This window comes from Danio rerio, chromosome 14, assembly GCF_052040795.2.
Source record: "Danio rerio strain M-AB ecotype USA chromosome 14, GRCz13ab, whole genome shotgun sequence".
NCBI lineage: Eukaryota > Metazoa > Chordata > Actinopteri > Cypriniformes > Danionidae > Danio > Danio rerio.
This window is the reverse complement of record NC_141034.1, coordinates 4,759,026-4,777,088: the sequence shown is the minus strand read 5'-3', so window position 1 is coordinate 4,777,088 and position 18,063 is coordinate 4,759,026. Positions and strand designations below refer to the sequence as shown.

The window sequence follows — 18,063 nt, the reverse complement described above, 5'->3', positions numbered from 1 at the left end:
CTAATATCTATCTGGATGGATGAATGGATGGAGCGATAGACAGATCAATAAAATGATCGACAGAACAATACAATGATAGATATATTGATAGACAGAACGATAGATAGATAGATAGATAGATAGATAGATAGATAGATAGATAGATAGGTAGGTAGGTAGGTAGGTAGGTAGGTAGGTAGGTAGGTAGGTAGGTAGGTAGGTAGGTAGATTGATTGATTGATTGATTGATTGATTGATTGATTGATTGATTGATTGATTGATTGATTGATTGATTGATCGATAGGACAGAACAATGGATGGATGGATGGATGGATGGATGGATGGATGGATGGATGGATGGATGGATGGATGGATGGATGGATGGATGGATAGATAGATAGATAGATAGATAGATAGATAGATAGATAGATAGATAGATAGATAGATAGATAGGACAGATAGAACGATAGACAGAACGATAGACAGAACGATAGATAGATAGATAGATAGATAGATAGATAGATAGATAGATAGATAGATAGATAGATAGATAGATAGATAGATAGATAGATAGATAGATAGGACAGATAGAACGATAGACAGAACGATAGACAGAACGATAGATAGATAGATAGATAGATAGATAGATAGATAGATAGATAGATAGATAGATAGATAGATAGATAGATAGATAGATAGATAGATAGAACGATAGACAGAACGATAGACAGAACGATAGATAGATAGATAGATAGATAGATAGATAGATAGATAGATAGATAGATAGATAGATAGATAGATAGATAGATAGATAGATAGATAGATAGATAGATAGATAGATAGATAGATAGATAGATAGATAGATAGATAGATAGATAGATAGATAGATATGGATGGATGGATGGATGGATGGATGGATGGATGGATGGATGGACAGATAGGACTGATAGACAGACAGACAGAACAATAGATAGGTAGGTAGGTAGGTAGGTAGGTCCTTCAACACATCTGCCTGGAAGTTTTTTGTATACCTATAAAGTTAAATTAGTTGGTTCAGGTGTGTTTAATTTGGGTTGGAACTAAACTATGAAGGACACCGGCCCTCAAGGACCGTGTTTGGGCACCCCTGCACTATACACTGCTGCAGTTAAAGCTCATATCGGATATCCTCATAGCTTATATTGTAGTATTGTAGCTTATAGTTATATCCTTGTTTTTCATACTTCAATCATGATGAAAATGTATATGTTTCTCTTATTCATCTTCTTCTCTCTCGACTCTTTCAGGTGATTTCTGTGTCTCAGGCCCGGTTGGCTTATCTGACCCAGATGGCGGAGCTGATTTCATACAGCGGGAGAAGCTACAACGCCACCATGCTGGTGAGAGAGTTCTGTCCATCTGCCGCATTGGGCTCAGATAACAAACTCAATCTGCAGGGCACAGATAGGTTGCATTTACCTTTTTTTATTTTGGGAAAATGTTATGTTGGACAAAATCCTTTCCCTCTCGTTTTTTTAAGCATGTTACATAAGCTGGCTGTTCTAGAAAGCAACAGATTTGGCTAAAATAGCAGCATCTCTTTCAGTGACGTGCAAATAGCCTGAAGCTTGAGAATGATTCATTTAACAGCTCATGCGATTGATTTGTTTGTGACTACATGGGAGCATCTATCCAGAGACAAGAGTACTGAAAAATCTGACTCAAGTAAAAGTACCATTACTTGCCAAAAATGTTGTACTAATCGACACACTGACTGCCTCTGAAACTTTCGTCCTTCATTCAAAAAATTTAAATCGGGTTCAGTTTTCTGCATACAAAAAAGCAAATTTGTGCTTGTGTTTGCAAATTTAACATTCTGTTGTGCATTTAGTTATCGATTAAAGGTTATTGCATACTGAGTTCAAAGTTTTCATCTATAATTTTTGGCACGTTAAAAAATAAATTCAACTTCATGTTGTGCCAATCGAAACTTTTGTCCATCATTAAAATAATTTTCAATCAGGTTGAATTTTTTTCAGTTTTTTTGCATCTATAAAGGCAAATTTGTGCGTGTTTACAAACGTAACATTCTGTAGTGTATTTAGTTATTCCTTAAAGGTTATTGCATACTGATTTCAGAATTTTCGGGACGTTAAAAAATAAATTCGACCTTCTGTTGTACCAATCGTTTGGCACACTGCCTCCAAAAAAAAATGTAATCTGATTTGGTATTTTTAAATTTTTTCGCATCCTAAAAAGCTCATTTGTGCATGTGATCGGAAACGGAATATTTTGTAGTGCATATGGAAATTGATTAAAGATTATTGCAGACTGAATCCGGAATTTTCATCCGGAATTTTTGGCATGTTAAAAAATAAATTTGACCTCCTTAACACACCGTCTCCGAAACATTCATCCATCATTACAAAAATGTCATTCGGGTTAGATTTTTTTATCTGAAAAGGTGAATTTGTGTATGTGTTTACAAAGGTAACATTCTGTAGTGCATTTAGTTATTGATTAAAGGTCATTGCACAATAAATCTGAAATTTTCGTCTGGAATTTTTCAAATTTATTTAACATCCTATTGTGCCAATCATATTGGCACACTGCCTATGAAACTTTTGTCCGTCATTAAAAAAAATCAAATCGAATAAGTTTTTTTTTTCTTTTTTCTTTTTTTGCATTAAAAAAAAGCTACTTTGTGCGTGTTTGTAAACGTAACATTCTATAGTGCATTTAGTCATTGATTAAAGGTTATTGCAAACTGAAACAAATATTTCATCTATAATTTTTGGCATATTAAAAAATAAATTTGACCTCCCATTGTTCAAATTGTATTGATACACTGCCTCTGAAGCTTTGTCTGTCATTTAAAAAAAATTAATTGGGTTTTGATTTTTTCCATTTTCGCATCCTAAAAATCTAATCGGATTTGTACGGGTGTTTGCAAATGTAACATTCTGTATTGCATTTATTTATTGATTAAAGGTAATTGCATACTGAATCAGATTAAAAAATAGTTTTAAAAATAGTTAAAAAATAAATTCGACCTTCTGTTGTGTGAATCGTGTTGCTACACTGTAATTTAAAAAAAAAATTAATTGGGCTTAATTTCTTTCAGTTTTTCGCGTCTATAAACGCAAATTTGTTCATATGTTTGCAAATGTAACATTCTTTAGGGCTTTTAGTTACTGATTAAAGGTTACTGCACACTGCATCTAAAATTATTGTGCAGAATTTTTGCCACATTAAAATTTGAATTTATTTTCTAGTTGTGCCAATCACATAAACACTTCCTACGTAACTTTCCATTTAAATTAAAAAATTTTATTTTTTCTGGTTTTTGCATTCAAAAAAGCGTTTGAGAGGTGGTTTTACAGTTTTATGACAAACACAGTGCATAAATTTAAATAAAGACAGGATTTGGCAGACAAAAAAAATACAAAATAGGAAAAAAACACATACAAAAATTGCTTAAGGGCATTAGGCATTTTCAGTCATCGTACAGTAGGTGTCCTTCATCTTCTCATCAGTCACTTCAGTCCAAACGGTCTCATTGCGTGTAACAATTCTGCATCTTCCTTGACACTTTTAATTCTTTAAATTTTCACAGGTTTGCCACATTTATAAAGCGTCTATGTCTTGAGGATTTTTCTATGCAACATTTGGTTGGACTTAATTAGCCAATCACAGATAGACAAGAAAACATAAACATGAAGTAGTGACTGGAGGTTGATGGAAAATAATGCAGTAAAAGCACAGATACAGCACTAAACATTTACTCAAGAAATTTGAGTATTTGCATGTTTGTATGTATTTTTTGTTTTCATGTCCAGCGCTTGTCACATATTGTGATTGTTTGAAAGTGCTTTAGAAAAAAAGTTTGTTATGAATAGGAGATTATTTCTACTCATTGTTTAGATGTACTTTCTTATTTAGTCTGAGTCAAATGTGTGTATTCCAGCTGCAGGACAGGGAGTCATTGGTGAGTTTGCTGGTGGGAGCGAGGTACGGGATCAGCCAAATACTAAACCACCAGCTCAACATGATCTCCACCATCATAGACTTCCACTACATCACCCGAATAGAGGTGCTGTCAGAGTCCGACAGAGTCAGCATGGTCAAGATTTACCTGCAGGACATCCAGGTGTGTACACGTCTAGCAGGAGATTAAAATAAAACCAGGCTAAAATGCTGGAACTGTGCCTTCGGGACATCCAGGTGTGGATAAACACAACTCGATGTGCTTTTACCTTTCTATTCATATAATCTGACCATCTCTCTCTCCCTAACATTCAGCCTATAGCGTTGTTAATGGAGTCTGTAGGAGCTAAAGATCTGGCTTGTCTCCTGGCTGGATACTGCAAACTGCTGGTAGACCCCAACATCAATGTGTTTCGCTGGGGACCCAGACCTAAAATGAGGCGCATCCCGGCGGAAGAAGGTAGGAAAGCGGGAAAAGATTTGATGTTGCTTAATGATATGTGGAATGAGCTCTGCAAATACGTCCTGTATTTGTGTGTACACGCAGGGTATGTTTCTCGATGTGGGAGTGATTCAGAAGACAGTTCTGAGGATGACTATGCCATGGAGGGTCTGCTGGACACCCAGCTGTCAGAGGACACTATATCCACTCACACAAATGACGGCACGGAGGACGGAGAGGAACCCGAGGGCAAAGGTGAAGCAGAAAGAGTCCGAGTAATTGTAACACATCCATTTTCTGAAGATGAAGAAGATGGGGCGAGCAAGAGAGAGTCTGTTGGAGATGAAGATTACGCGGCGACAATGGATAGCCTTTTGGAGACAGGTTGGTACACGGATCCACGGGTCAACAGCAGCTTTTCCAGTTTGTCCAGTAACTCGTTGAATGCCCTGGAGGAGAGTATTAAGGCAGCCATTAGTGGACTTGGCCGTACAGATATCTCTTTGGAAGAGAAACCCAGTTCTGGCGCCTCAAGTCTTGATGTGCATCATCCTTACCTTCTGGAGGTGCCAGAGCAATTGGACAAAGGGGGAAATTCAGGCAAAACTTCTGAGTTGACCTACGATGACCACTCGGGTCTGTGCTTTTCTGAGCTCTCTCAAATGTCTGATAGCCTGCCGAGTCCACCTGCGGCCAGTGACGATGCTCTGAGTGATGAAGATGATGAAGACGGTCGTATTTCTGCCATGTCAGCAGAATTTGAGGCCATGTTAGCTTCGTGCACCACTAACAGCATCAATGCGAAATTGGCAGGGGTGAACTTTCAGGCACTCTTCAATAAGATTCACAACCATCCAGCATGTAGAGCAGAAGGAAACAGCTTTCCAAATGACGCTAATCAACGGGGACTTTCTTCGAAATTACTAGCACAGACTGTGCTGTTGAGAACGGTGTGCTCAAATATCCATGAAAAATCGAAAGAATTTAGAGACAGTTGTTCGGAATCTGAGGATGAGTTTTTTGATGCGGAAGATCGACTAACTCCTCCCATCACAGAGCAAGGCCTTGCAGGTTAGTGCACCAAACATCTGCATTCTGATGAGAACTGTTCAGGGTTCAATACAAGTTAAGCACAGTCGATGAGTGGATCGATTTTAGCTAGTTCTAAATACACACCAAGGTAAAATCATGGGTCCAACACTTAGCAAAAGTGGTTTAGATGTAACAAAAAGTTTAGTATTTATGCAAGAACTTCTTTGAAATGTGTATTTCTTTTGTAAACTTGTTTAGATTATTGTTTTGCAACCATTTACATCATCGGTCTCAAACTCAATTCCTGAAGGGCAAGGCAAGGTGTTCAAGACTACTAGAGACTATTAAGCAGGTGTGAGATGGAGATAAAATCTGAAGACAGGGCTCAACAATAAGGACTGCCCGATGGCCCGGGGCCAGCGTGTGAGATGCTTGGGACAGTAGACAAGATTGTTACTGGCCCGATTGGTTTAATTTGTCAATTGCGTGTAAATAGTCTTAGATTTGAGAAACAGTTTGTGTTTTCAAGCCTTTTCGGTTCCTCTTATCTGATTGGATGTTGTGAGCACATTATTTTTTCCATATCAACCAGTACAGTGAAGAGACAGGAACATGGCGGCAACATCAAATGACAACACTAAAGGAAAACATCTGTTTCTAACTTCTTGGAAGTCGACGTTTCCGAGGGTACACCAGGACTAAAAAAATTAAGTGGTGTTTTGTACAGTTTGACGTCAGTTTGGCAGTTCAGCCATCTTTTGTTTCAAAACACTTTGAATTTTGCTCATTAACCATTATTAACATTTTTAAATATTTAAATTCTAGATTTACATACATTTTAACATCTTTCATTTTTAATTTGTGGCTAAGAGTTTTTAAGTTTTAAGGCTTTTTTTTTTTTTGTGGGGTTAGTAAAAATCTGAACCATTGGTCCGATTGGGCCAGTAAAAAATATCCTTAGGGTTGAACCTTGGCAGAGCTATGGCCCTCCAGGAATTGAGTTTGAGACCACTGATTTACATTAAATCATACTGCTTGGATTATTGTGCATGTCGTATTAGCAGGGTTTTCGGTCTTTAGATTGTCATGAGGCATTGGAAATATTGGACATAAATCTAAACAAAGGCAATATTGCTACAGTAATTGCTAGTGATCAAACTTAACATGTATGGAACTCAAGACATACATTAAAGTCTTTAATATCTGTTTTTATGACGTTTCTTATCCCACTTAACACATTCTTATTTTTTCCCCAGAGAAAAGCTCAGATTCTGGGAACATGCACTCTTCTTTAAGTGTTCATGACATGAAGGTTAACGCAAGCAAGACAAAAGCTCCTGAATTCGGTGACAGGAAAGAGAGGGACAGAGCTTCAGGAGGAAACCTCAATGAAAATCCTTCTATTGCCAACCATTTTACCACTTTAATCCCTGAGTCTAGAAACACTGATTTGGAGGTTCATCAGCCCTCACTGATTTTGCCCAATAAACCTACATCTGTGGAATCTAAAGCTTTCTCTGCTAACCACTCCATGGCTCAGAAAGCCCAGCACTGTAATGGGGACATCCCTGGGCAAAATTCTCACCTATCATCACAGCTCCTGGAGATGGAGCCAGACACCATGGAGTTTAAACCAGTCACTGGGCCTGGACCAGCCATGTCTTCCTCATTAATTACAGCTGTACGCCAAGCTACCCTTCCCCAACAGACGTTAGTAGACCCAGAGACTCTTCATAATGGACCTAGACATCAAAATGGCATATCCAACCATATACCAATCTGTCTAGAAAAGAAGACCACTACAAATTATGTTGATCTTGACGGACCCGAGAGTAAAGACATTAAGCCAACTTGGAAAAAGCCAACAGGAACAATTGAATTTGGGAAAATACCAGTAGACAGCAAGAGTCATTTAAAACCACAGTCATCAGACTCTACTGAAATCACAACAACAGTAAATAAATTACCCCAAAATAACACAAAGCCCCCAATACCTCCCAAGCCGTCGTTCATTGCTTTACAGCCATCCTCCAAGGCAGCTGATTCCCAGTCTCAAAAACCAGAGGAAAAAACGAAAGTTCCCCCCAACGGCCTTTCTCTATACCCCTGGTCTCAGAGAAATGGTACCAATACCTCCCCAGCCTCTACAATGAGTAAAGGTGTTTCTCAAAGTCATGAGAATCTAAGAACTGAAGGAAAGGCTGAAAGCTATACAGTCAAACCGACAAGTGCTTCAACCACTCCTACCCCATCTCCATCTCCGTTACCTTCTCCTTCAGCACAGTCTGCAGATATTGTTCCTGAAGATCCAGCTCAAACTGGGAATAGATTCCCCAGCAGAACAGGCTCATCTGGACGCCTATCAGCCTCAGCCTTGCGTGGAAAGATTCAGGATATGCCCTGGTACCTCACCCGTTCCCAAGAGATCTTGGGGACAGTAGCACTCAGCAACACAATTTCATCAACAGGCAATAAAGCAACAATCGAGACTGATGTTAATCATGAATCCAAAAAGGTATCCCCTAAGGCTACATCAGTGCCCTCTTTGATAAATTGGAAAGAGAAAGATGCTGAGGTAGTCATTGTAAAACTCAAAGATGGACCAGAGGAAGTGATTCCTACTCCTGTGAAAGACACCAATGGGAAGCCGCCAATGTCATTAAGCCATCCTGACCTGCGGCAGAAATTGTCAACGGAAGCCACCGAGTTGCACTGGCATTTAGGGACTTGTAATTCTGAACAACCTCAATCCAACAAAGGCAATCCTTCAGAAATTCGACTTGACAATGCTTCCTCTTTGTCCTCCGCAAGTCCGACCCATCGTGAGGCATGTGGCTGCCATACAGTCTACGCAAACTGTTTCAGCGGAGATACAGAGGACAACTGTAGCTTTGATGAAGATTTGACTGTCTATGAGTTCTCCCAACGAAACCGCATCAGTAAACCACCTCAGCCCACTTTGACTCCCTCCCCTGCAACCATCTCTGGTCCTTCTCCCAATGTCCTGTCCCTTCTCAGAGATTCCCCTCGTCCTCTTTCCACATCCTCAGAACTGAGTCCACTCCTGATTCCGCCCAGACATCTAGAATCTCTGCCTCTAGTCCACGGACCAATAAATAACCCGCTTCGCTTTCTGCAAGAGCGCCGTTATGTCAGTGGCCAGAAAGGTGCTGGTCTTAAAGATGGCTATGCCTGTTTGCAGCGTGACATCGATGAACTTCTTTTCGTGTTAAAGAAAGGACCTTCTGCGGTTTATCCTCCAACCCGCAAGGGAGAATGTGAAAATGGCAATGTGAACGGGCATTCGCTTTCAGAGACCGAGAGATGTCTAGTTCAAGCAGAGGCACGGAGGTTGGCTTCAGGATGCCAGAGAGCCACACGGGTAGGATGGGCACCCGATGATGCTCTTATGTCCCTCGGAAACAGCTTTGGAGCTCTAGTGCAACTTGCCTCAACCTGTATGCGAGTTCCCTGTTCGGACTGCGGAGGATGTCATGGGGATATTGATGCAGATGAAGCCCTGGGGAAGCTTGAGGAGATTGTGGACCTGTATAAGGAGTTTGTAGGTGCGGTAGAAACGGCGAGAGAGGGTGAAGGGGTCAGGCTCTTGGCCAAGCAGTGTACGGTTCTTATTTCAACAGTGTTTTCACTCACACAACTGTTTCGGACACGGACGCCAGACATAGACAATGGAAATGTACCTCTGAACTTTTAAACTTTAACTTCCGCCGCTCTCTTAAGAGGCTGTCAAGTGTGAGCGTAGAACTGTACTTAAAGTAGCAATGCCTTTCTGGCATCTAAAAACTGATTGTGTGCTGGCACACAACAATAATAGTAAGTGCCGTGAACGTACACACACAGTTAGCAAACTAACAAGTGAGAACTGTTATCGGTTAACCTGTTTGTCTTGCCAAGTCTCCCTATAAACGTACTGGAATTATGCATTCAGACATAGCTATTTTCTAACAGTTCCTTATTTCCTGATGTATGTACAGTCTGTAGTATGTATTTATTTTTTACATACAGTATATGCGCACCGTGGTTTCTAACCTACTATACCTGCATTTTTTTTTGTGTATATGTGAATCCCTACCTCTTGCTCTAATAACTGAGATAAACAGTGTTATGAAGCTTCACTCATTTCCATGTTTAGTTTAGCTGTGCTGCTCTTTACAGAATGAAAGAACAAAGTTTAAGGACGCTCCACTAATCCCTAACAACAGATGCTAGGACAAAACCTTAAAAAGCCCAGATACGTATGCAGTAACGTTTCACCAGACTGTCCAAAGGATTATAATTTAATTTTAGCTACTACACATTTCTGACTATAGAATGAGAGTACTGGAGGTGGCAACAGACCTGTGGCCATGTGGGCTTTTTGTACCTGTATGTTGGCGTGTCAAGTTTGGCTTTTGATGTTAGTTTTTATCTTGCTGACTGTTAACCACAGAGATCGGTGTGGTCCAAAGATGTAATAGCACAACTGGGGTGTGTTTACACAACAACTTTGTCACCATGTTACTGTAGCATCCTATAACCGATCCCAATGATAGCCGAACCACACAATTTTTCACTTGTCTGTCATTTTGACTATGCAAATGTCACAATTTGTATTCGAAATTTTCCACATATTATACTTTCGTACATTTTATACATATCAAAATGATTTCCAATATGTTGTGAATCACAAATATGTTTGCTTTAGAGGACTTCCCTGACAAACCAAGGCCTTATTTTATCTTGGAGAATTGTTGTAAAAGTTTGTTGAGTTGCAATTATGGAAATGTAGCGTAAATGTTTATTTAATTGTTTTTTAAGCAAAACAGTTCACTTCAAATAGTTTTTTCTTTCACTTTTGTAAGTTTTGAACAGCACCATACTTAGTAAACATCAAATATCTTATTCATTAGTGTATCATTTTTGGGTAAGGCCAGAAACATACTCTATGCAAATACAGACATCATAAGCACTTCTTGTGTACAGTAATGCGACAATGTGTGCTTTGCCTTCGTCATTGATTACGCCACATAAGTGTCCACTACCTGCGGAACATCTGAAGGGGTTTAAATGGAATGCCCTAAACAAGGGGTTCTCGATCTCTGTCCTGTAGATTTTAGCTTCAACCCAATCAGACACACCTGGGCTAGCTACTTAAGCTCTTACTAGGGTTTCTAGAAACATCCTTGCAGGTGTGTTGAGGCTCTTGAGTTATAATCTGCAGGACAACGGACCTCCTTGACCGGGTTTGTGAACCCTTGCCCTGAACACTTGAGAACTACTCTGTTGTGACGTCACAATTGCATTGCATTCTGAGACATAATGGCTGCATCCAAAACCGCCTACTACTTAGCAGGTACTGCATTTGAATTTACATGTACTACTCGGTCTTTAGAAAGGTACGTTCTATACAGTATGAATGAGAGAAATATGAATGGAATTCGGACATACTACATCTGCCATTTTGTCATGGTCACGTGACCTACCTGCGTCCGTTGCATCGCTTCACTTCCATTCATGAATTCTCTCTTGGGGCATCATGGGATAGTGCAGCGTGCATGGGATGCGCACTTCAGAATCTCGCCGGAAGTAGTAGGTCAACCAGGTACTTCTCGCATACTGATTTTGGAATTCTATAAATTCAGGCATACTGCTCGGCTCGCATACTGATTTTAGTGTACTATACAGTATGGAAGTATGCGGTTTTGGATGCAGCCATGATGCCGACTCGCTCTCAATCAAAATCAAGAGATTTAGGGTATATCCATGCAAACTTCTCTTGTTCACTTGATGAAGTGGAATGCACTTTAAAATGGTGGCAGGAATTCCCCTGAGGAGAAGCGGCAAGGGATGTTTGTGGCTGCATGTCTGATGCTGTGTTCACACCAAATGCAGAACGCATGAATAAATCATGCTATTTGCATGTAAAAAGACATGTGAACATTTTGAGTTTACTCGCTTCATTCATGCGTCAAATTTACTTCACATTAGATGTGGATTCGCGTCATGGGCAGAGCTCCTGTCTAAATGGCTAACGGATTTTTTTGAGAGGGTAGCTGTGCTTTATGTGCTTTAAGAAGGCTGAAAATAGAGTATATTTGTTCGGCACCATGTCTGAGTGCACTCAGCTCTAAATTCATCAACTCCTCCATAAACTATACCTGAATGACGATGGTTGTTAGCGGTGCTTCTGAGCCCAGTTTGATGAACTGTTGTCCAGTGTCGACAAGAGGATTTCCACTCAGGACACCAACAACAGGCGCTACATCATAATCACACTAATACAAGAGCAAGCTCATGATTGGTTAATGCGGCTCAAATGTCCGCTGAAGTTAAGAATCAACTCAAGTGCTTTACGTGAAACGCGCCAAACCCTCAACTCACAGGTTGTCTATTTGCATTTTTGCAATGACTCAACATGTAAGTCGCTCGCGCCTGATGTTTCAACCGCGTCTGGTGTGAACGCAGCATAAAAGTGGACTGGAACGCAGCCTTGAAGTGTTGAACATGCTAGTCAAGTAAATAACATTACAGATGTCAGAAACTCTATCGCCCCCTTGAGTAGGCTACTGGTTTTGCTTCGACATTTGCCTCTCTGTACCTGCGCAGGGTATGCTTCTGGTCCAAGATGGCTAGTTTTGGATTTGGCTGTCATTCATAAAATATGATCAAGGACACGATCAAAGACCTATGCTCTGAATTTTGAATTCTCGAGAAGTGCTTTCAATCAGAATCAGTTGCTGTTTGTTCCTGATTTTAGATCAGAATTTTGTAGAGTATCAGTCAAGGGTTAAAATTATCACTGGCTGTTCCCAGATCAAGTTTCAAAAGGCAACTTCCACCTATAAATAATTAAATCGTCTTCGGAAATCAACCAACTTGAGGTCAGTGGATGGATCATGACATCATCCCTGTTCATTTCAACTAAGTTACTCAACATAAGCGAAGTGCTTCCAGATGGCAAGAATATCGCCTATATTAGACACTCCACCCCCGATAAACACACACACACACACACACACACTGCCAGATTGTGGTTTTCAAGTCAGATGACACAAAGCTAGTTTGCATCAATAGAAAACTTGCGAGAAGGAAAAGAGCAAATATGTCTCTGTTATTTTTCAGACTTTTCACAGGAACAATTTTCGTATCAAACTCTCAGAGAGCAAAACTATTTCTGTATAAAAACTTCCGGTGACATTAGGGTTCTGAGAATGGTGAAGATTCGAATAAACTGCCATTTGCAGAAAATACGAAGCAAATAAAACTGCTTGTAAGGACCGTATATATTGAGACATGTGCACAAAACAGAAGTTTAAACGTGGCTGTATGTGAATACGAAGGCAAACATCTGGATGAAATGAGAAGGGACAATCGAGAATATGTTTTGCATTCCCTCTACTGTGTTCATGATAATAAAGGTTTGATTTTGGATGACAAATCATGTGGAGCAGAAGTATGTTTACTCTTAGGCATGTTTTTGAACCGGGTTTAGTCTTTTTCTAACGCTTTAATTCCTCAACACCTACCAAAGCACTAAATTGTCCGTCAGACGGATTTGCATTTGACTTCACAGGAGATTACAGATTAGGACCTGGATTAAACTCAATCGAGTCTTTCACAGTTCCGATTGAAGGAATGATGGGATTGTGCTGGAGCTGTTTACACCCTCCCGGTAATCTGCAGCTTTTGAACAAATGAAGTGACTAAATGTTGAAGCACTGAGAGATGTTCCTGTAGCATTTTGCATCAGAAATCTTGCTTCAGATGGATTAATTACAAACATATTAGACACAAACACGCCATATTTGTAGGATGCAAGAATTGTTTGGTGTTTGCTAGGTTATTTTTTGGGATTTGCATGCAGTTATATGGTTGTTCCGTGCAGAATTGTACTACGGTATATTCATTCTTGACAGTTCATAGTACACACAGTGGGCAAATATTTGACATGTTGGATGGCATTTGGTAGTTAAGGCTAGCATTTTGGGAAATCTTATCCTCCTCTCTAGTTAAGAGGGCTGTAACTGAGTTTATTTCCAATCCAGTGTGCATTCTGACAGTTAATTGTTGAACAGGTTCCACTTTAAATTAGGTGACATAACAATCATTCCTACGCTCACTTATGGTTCATGACTAAAATGGCCAGATCTCGGATACAAGCTGCTGAAATGAGTTACCTTCGCAGGGCGCACCCTAAATAGATAGGGTGAGGAGCTCTGTCACCCGGGAGGAGCTCGGAGTAGAGCCGCTGCTCCTCCACATCGAGAGAAGCCAGCTTAGGTGGCTCAGGCGTATGTTTCAGATGCTTCCTGGACGCCTACCTAGGGAGGTGTTCCAGGCACGTTCCACCGGAAGGAGGTCTTGGAGAAGGCCCAGAACACGCTGGAGGTACTATGTCTCTCAGACGGCCTGGGAAAGCCTCGAGATCCCCCCAAAGGAGCTGGAGGAAGCGTCTGGGAAGAGGGAAGTCTGGGGTTCTCTCCTGAGACTGCTGCATCTGCGACCCGGCCCCGGATAAACGGAAGAAAATAAATGATGAAATGAGATATAACAATCAATATAGTGACAGTTACATTTGTTTATTATTAAATGCTTAAAGTCAGAATTCAAAGAAAACTTACACTTACTTTATATAAATATAATAGTGCTTTTTATAAGCGATGTATGTCAACTTCGTTTTACGTTACTTCGTAAAAGTTAATTAGCCACCAGAATCTTTTATCAAATATCATTCATTCATACATTTCCTTTCGGCTTAGTCCCTTTATTAATCCGCAGCGGAATGAACCGCCAACTTTTTTTAGCCAACACGTTTTTACGCAGCGAATGCCCTTCCAGCCGCAGCCCATTACTGGGAAACATCCACACACACTCATTTACACTCATACACTACGGACAATTTAGCCTACCCAATTCACCTGTACCACATGTCTTTGGACTGTGGGGGAAACCAAAGCACCCAGAGGAAACCCATGCGAACGCAGGGAGAGCATGGAAACTCTACACAGAAACGCCAACTGACCCAGCCGAGGCTCAAACCAGCGACCTTCTTGCTGTGAGGCGACAGCACTACCTACTGCGCCACTGCGTCGCCTAATCAAATATCATAACCCCTCATTTCTCCCCCCTCTAAATGATTTTCCTTCACTTCTAGTCACATGGAACGCCTTTAGGGTGGGGCTATCAGTCCTTTAGGGCGGGGCTATCAGGACACTATTATCTCCTTACTGCTCTGCTTTTGTCGAATCGTCTTGCTCTATTTTGCTAGCATCATCCATCTTCAAAAAAAATCCTATTTGTTCACGAAGGACCAAATTGTGCACCACCAACTTTTTTTCTCATTTCAGGACCGTTTAAAGTCGATGTACGTAAGAGAAAACGGCAAAAAAAAAGCTTGAGTTGTTGTAATCAGTCACACTTTGCAATAAGGTTTCATTAGTTAATGTATTTACTAACATGTATTAATATCGAACAATACTTGTACAGCACTTATTAATCATAGATCAACATTTACTAAATGTAATAAAACACTGGCGAGGCAGTGGCGCAGTAGGTAGTGCTGTCGCCTCACAGCAAGAAGGTCGCTGGGTCGCTGGTTCAACCTCGGTTGGCGTTTCTGTGTGGAGTTTGCATGTTCTCCCTGCCTTTGCGTGGGTTTCCTCCGGGTGCTCCGGTTTCCCCCACAGTCCAAAGACATGCGGTACAGGCGAATTGGGTAGGCTAAATTGTCCGTAGTGTATGAGTGTGTGTGTGTGGATGTTTCCCAGAGATGGGTTGCGGCTGGAAGGGCATCGGCTGCGTAAAAAGTTGCTGGATAAGTTGGCAGTTCATTCCGCTGTGGCAACCCCGGATTAATAAAGGGACAAGAAAATGAATGAATGAATATTAACACTCAAATTCACATTATTTAACAGTTCTGATTTGAGACACCAGATTTTTGTTGAGACTGAAATGCAATTTAAAATCAACAGTATTTTTTAAAACTGTCAATCCAGAACGCTACAGCAATCGAATAGCTTTACTCTTACCAGTTGGCCAAGTTTGCATGAAAAGGGACCATTTCTCTATAAAAGCAGAAGCCACCACTTAGCCAACGTCTTTTTAATCCAAAGAGTACGTCCAGTCTATTGCCTCTTTCTAGGACACTTTATCAAAGCAATCCCTGGGATTTACTCACAGCCCAGAGAAGCAACTGCCATTTCCATGATGCCAGGGATCATGGCTCGAAAAGCATCTGTCCCTAAATGGCATTTTACCCAGTGTGATGTGACGTTTCCGTCTTCATCTGTCCCCTGGAGGTCAACTCAGTGCTCGCTTCACATAACTGAGTCCATTATGTCAACAGCACGGCTTTAAAGTGTGAATGCTGAAAGGCTTGAAGACAACGAGAAATTACATGCAGAGAAATAAGATACAAGAATAGCATGGAAAGCTTATGAAATACTGCTGTGGTGATATACATTTGCAAATTAACTGTATCAAGTAGAGATGGATGATATTGGAAAAAACTGACATTGCAATGTTTTGGTTTTCTATATATAAATATTGCAGCTGCAACTCATCACTGGGAAACATCCATACACTCTCATTCACACTCATACACTATGGTCAATTTTAGCATACCCAATTCACCTATAGCACATGTCTTTGGACTTGTAGAGGAAACCAGAGCACCCAGAGGAAACACACACCAACGCAGGGAGAACATGCAGACTCTTACAGAAATGCCAACTGACCCAGCCGAGACTCAAACCAGCAACCTTCTTGCTGTGAGGTGTCATTATTACCCACTGCACCATTCTCATACACTAATAGTTTAAATACACTTGAAATCTCTCAGGCATAGGCCTTACGGTCCCGTGACGTGCACTGAAATGTGCATTTTTATTCAATATTTGACTTAATCTCAACTGAAACACAAAGAGAGGGCGGGACATATAGTAGCACCTCCCCTTTATTAAAAAACAGCCAATAGCATTTCTCTCCCAGTGAGAATGGTTAAGCTCAAGCGCATCAAATGAAAAAGCAAGCGTCTTGAAGGGGGCGGTGTATGTCAAATACTAGAGAGCATTTGATTGGTCAGAAGATTTGATGTATGATGAAGTATGAAGCGACGTGAACCCCCGTGAATCCTGCAATACAGATCATTTAGAGCGCTGTAAACAAAAACAATGGTCCCAATGTATTTTCTTACATTTTTAATTTCTATAGCTTACGAGAATCCAAAAAGAGCCTCATATTGATAAATAATGTTATGACAGCTCAAGTTATGATTGAATTGTCTCTTGTTACAGTTGGATAACTAGTTTGATAAGTAGTTTGATAACTAGCAGGAAATGTTCATGGGCCAATGACATGACCACATCGAAACTGCAGGATTTGGACATCGATGCTGAAACAATTTATTGTGAAGCCCTAGTATCAAGCTTTAATAAAACTGCTCCAAAACGTAGTATACTTCCTTGCAACTAAGACCGAAATTAACCTGTGAAGTGACTGTTTTTGAAAACTCGTCATGTAACGTCTTAAACCACACAAATATAGAATCATGCAATGACATTCGAGCAGAAAGAAGAGAGACGTCCAAAATAAAGTACTATAAGGCTGGTATTTCCATGATCACAGTACAGTATTCTAGTCTTTCAAGCTCCTTTGAACTGTTGACCTTAGTCTGAAGTGCACTTGTTCTTGCGATCGTTTCAGAACTTCCGATTCAGTTGCCTATGGGAGAAATGGCTAATAATAAACGGCAGAACATGGCCAAACTATTTTAACGTCAAGAAGTGAATGAGACCAGAAGTCTTGAGCCAAAAAGATTCAACTGTCTGCACCCGCTCATACGTGAAGAATATAGTCAATAGTAATATATTGTAAAAAATCAAGTGCACAGTATTAGCTTGTTGCTAAGCTAAGCATCGAAACTAATAGGCATAACCAGAGGCGTCGGCACATTTTTTGGGCCCTACGCACAAAAACTTTTAGTGGGCCCGTCTAGTCATTAGCCACGTTTCCACTATCGCGCCTAAAGCGAGCGAGCCTGGGCGAGCCAAAGCCAGTCGTGTTTCCACTGTCACTTCCGGGGCCTAATCGGGCCAAAGCGGGGCTTTCTTGGGGCCAGCGGCCAACCTTTTTTGGCCTACCGAATACCTTGGGACAAAAAGGGCCAGCTAGGGCTTCGTGAAAGGAAAGGCGGAGCGCGGACACAGTTTTCCGATCGGACACGAGTACATGCGCCAAACAAATAAATAAATAAGGGAAAGAACACATCTAGCCGTATAGGCTGGGGTCTTTTTACGTATGATCGCCCTTACCTATTAGTGGCTGGAGGGCTTCTTGTCGCAAGGCTCCTAAATTGCCAGGGCCCTATGCACTCTGTCCCCCTTTTCCCCCCACTAGCTACGCCGCTGGGCATAACACATCATAGTTATACTCATGCCAAATATTCATGTCAAAATAACAAAAAAGCAAATACTGGACAGTCGGATCAGGGTCGGGCCAAGTAGGAGCGCTCATTCTGATCGCCCGAACTCTGCGAGGGTTGTGAAGATTAAAAACAAAAACAAAAACAAACAATTACGAGTGGCTTAAGATTGGCATGGAAATTCGGCACATGTGCCAACCAGCAGAATTTCAACATTCAAAAA

At 40.8% G+C, this 18,063-nt stretch overlaps 2 protein-coding genes across 3 annotated transcripts in view; one reads left to right on the top strand and one right to left on the bottom strand.

Annotated features, from left to right (window-relative positions):
* Nucleotides 1–12,857, top strand: part of frmpd1b (FERM and PDZ domain containing 1b) — an 83,713-nt gene extending 70,856 nt beyond the window's left edge. For both annotated transcript variants that reach the window (XM_087281020.1, XM_087281019.1), the window contains exons 13-17: nucleotides 1,266–1,358; nucleotides 3,926–4,108; nucleotides 4,261–4,405; nucleotides 4,493–5,458; nucleotides 6,676–12,857. In XM_087281020.1, the coding sequence (XP_087137146.1) occupies nucleotides 1,266–1,358; nucleotides 3,926–4,108; nucleotides 4,261–4,405; nucleotides 4,493–5,458; nucleotides 6,676–9,134 (3,846 nt within the window). In that variant the 3' untranslated portion in view covers nucleotides 9,135–12,857. The remainder of the gene's footprint in view (nucleotides 1–1,265; nucleotides 1,359–3,925; nucleotides 4,109–4,260; nucleotides 4,406–4,492; nucleotides 5,459–6,675) is intronic.
* LOC147833832 (uncharacterized) overlaps nucleotides 1–18,063 on the bottom strand; it is an 863,518-nt gene that overhangs the window by 135,572 nt on the left and 709,883 nt on the right. The gene's annotated exons all lie outside the window — the stretch shown is intronic.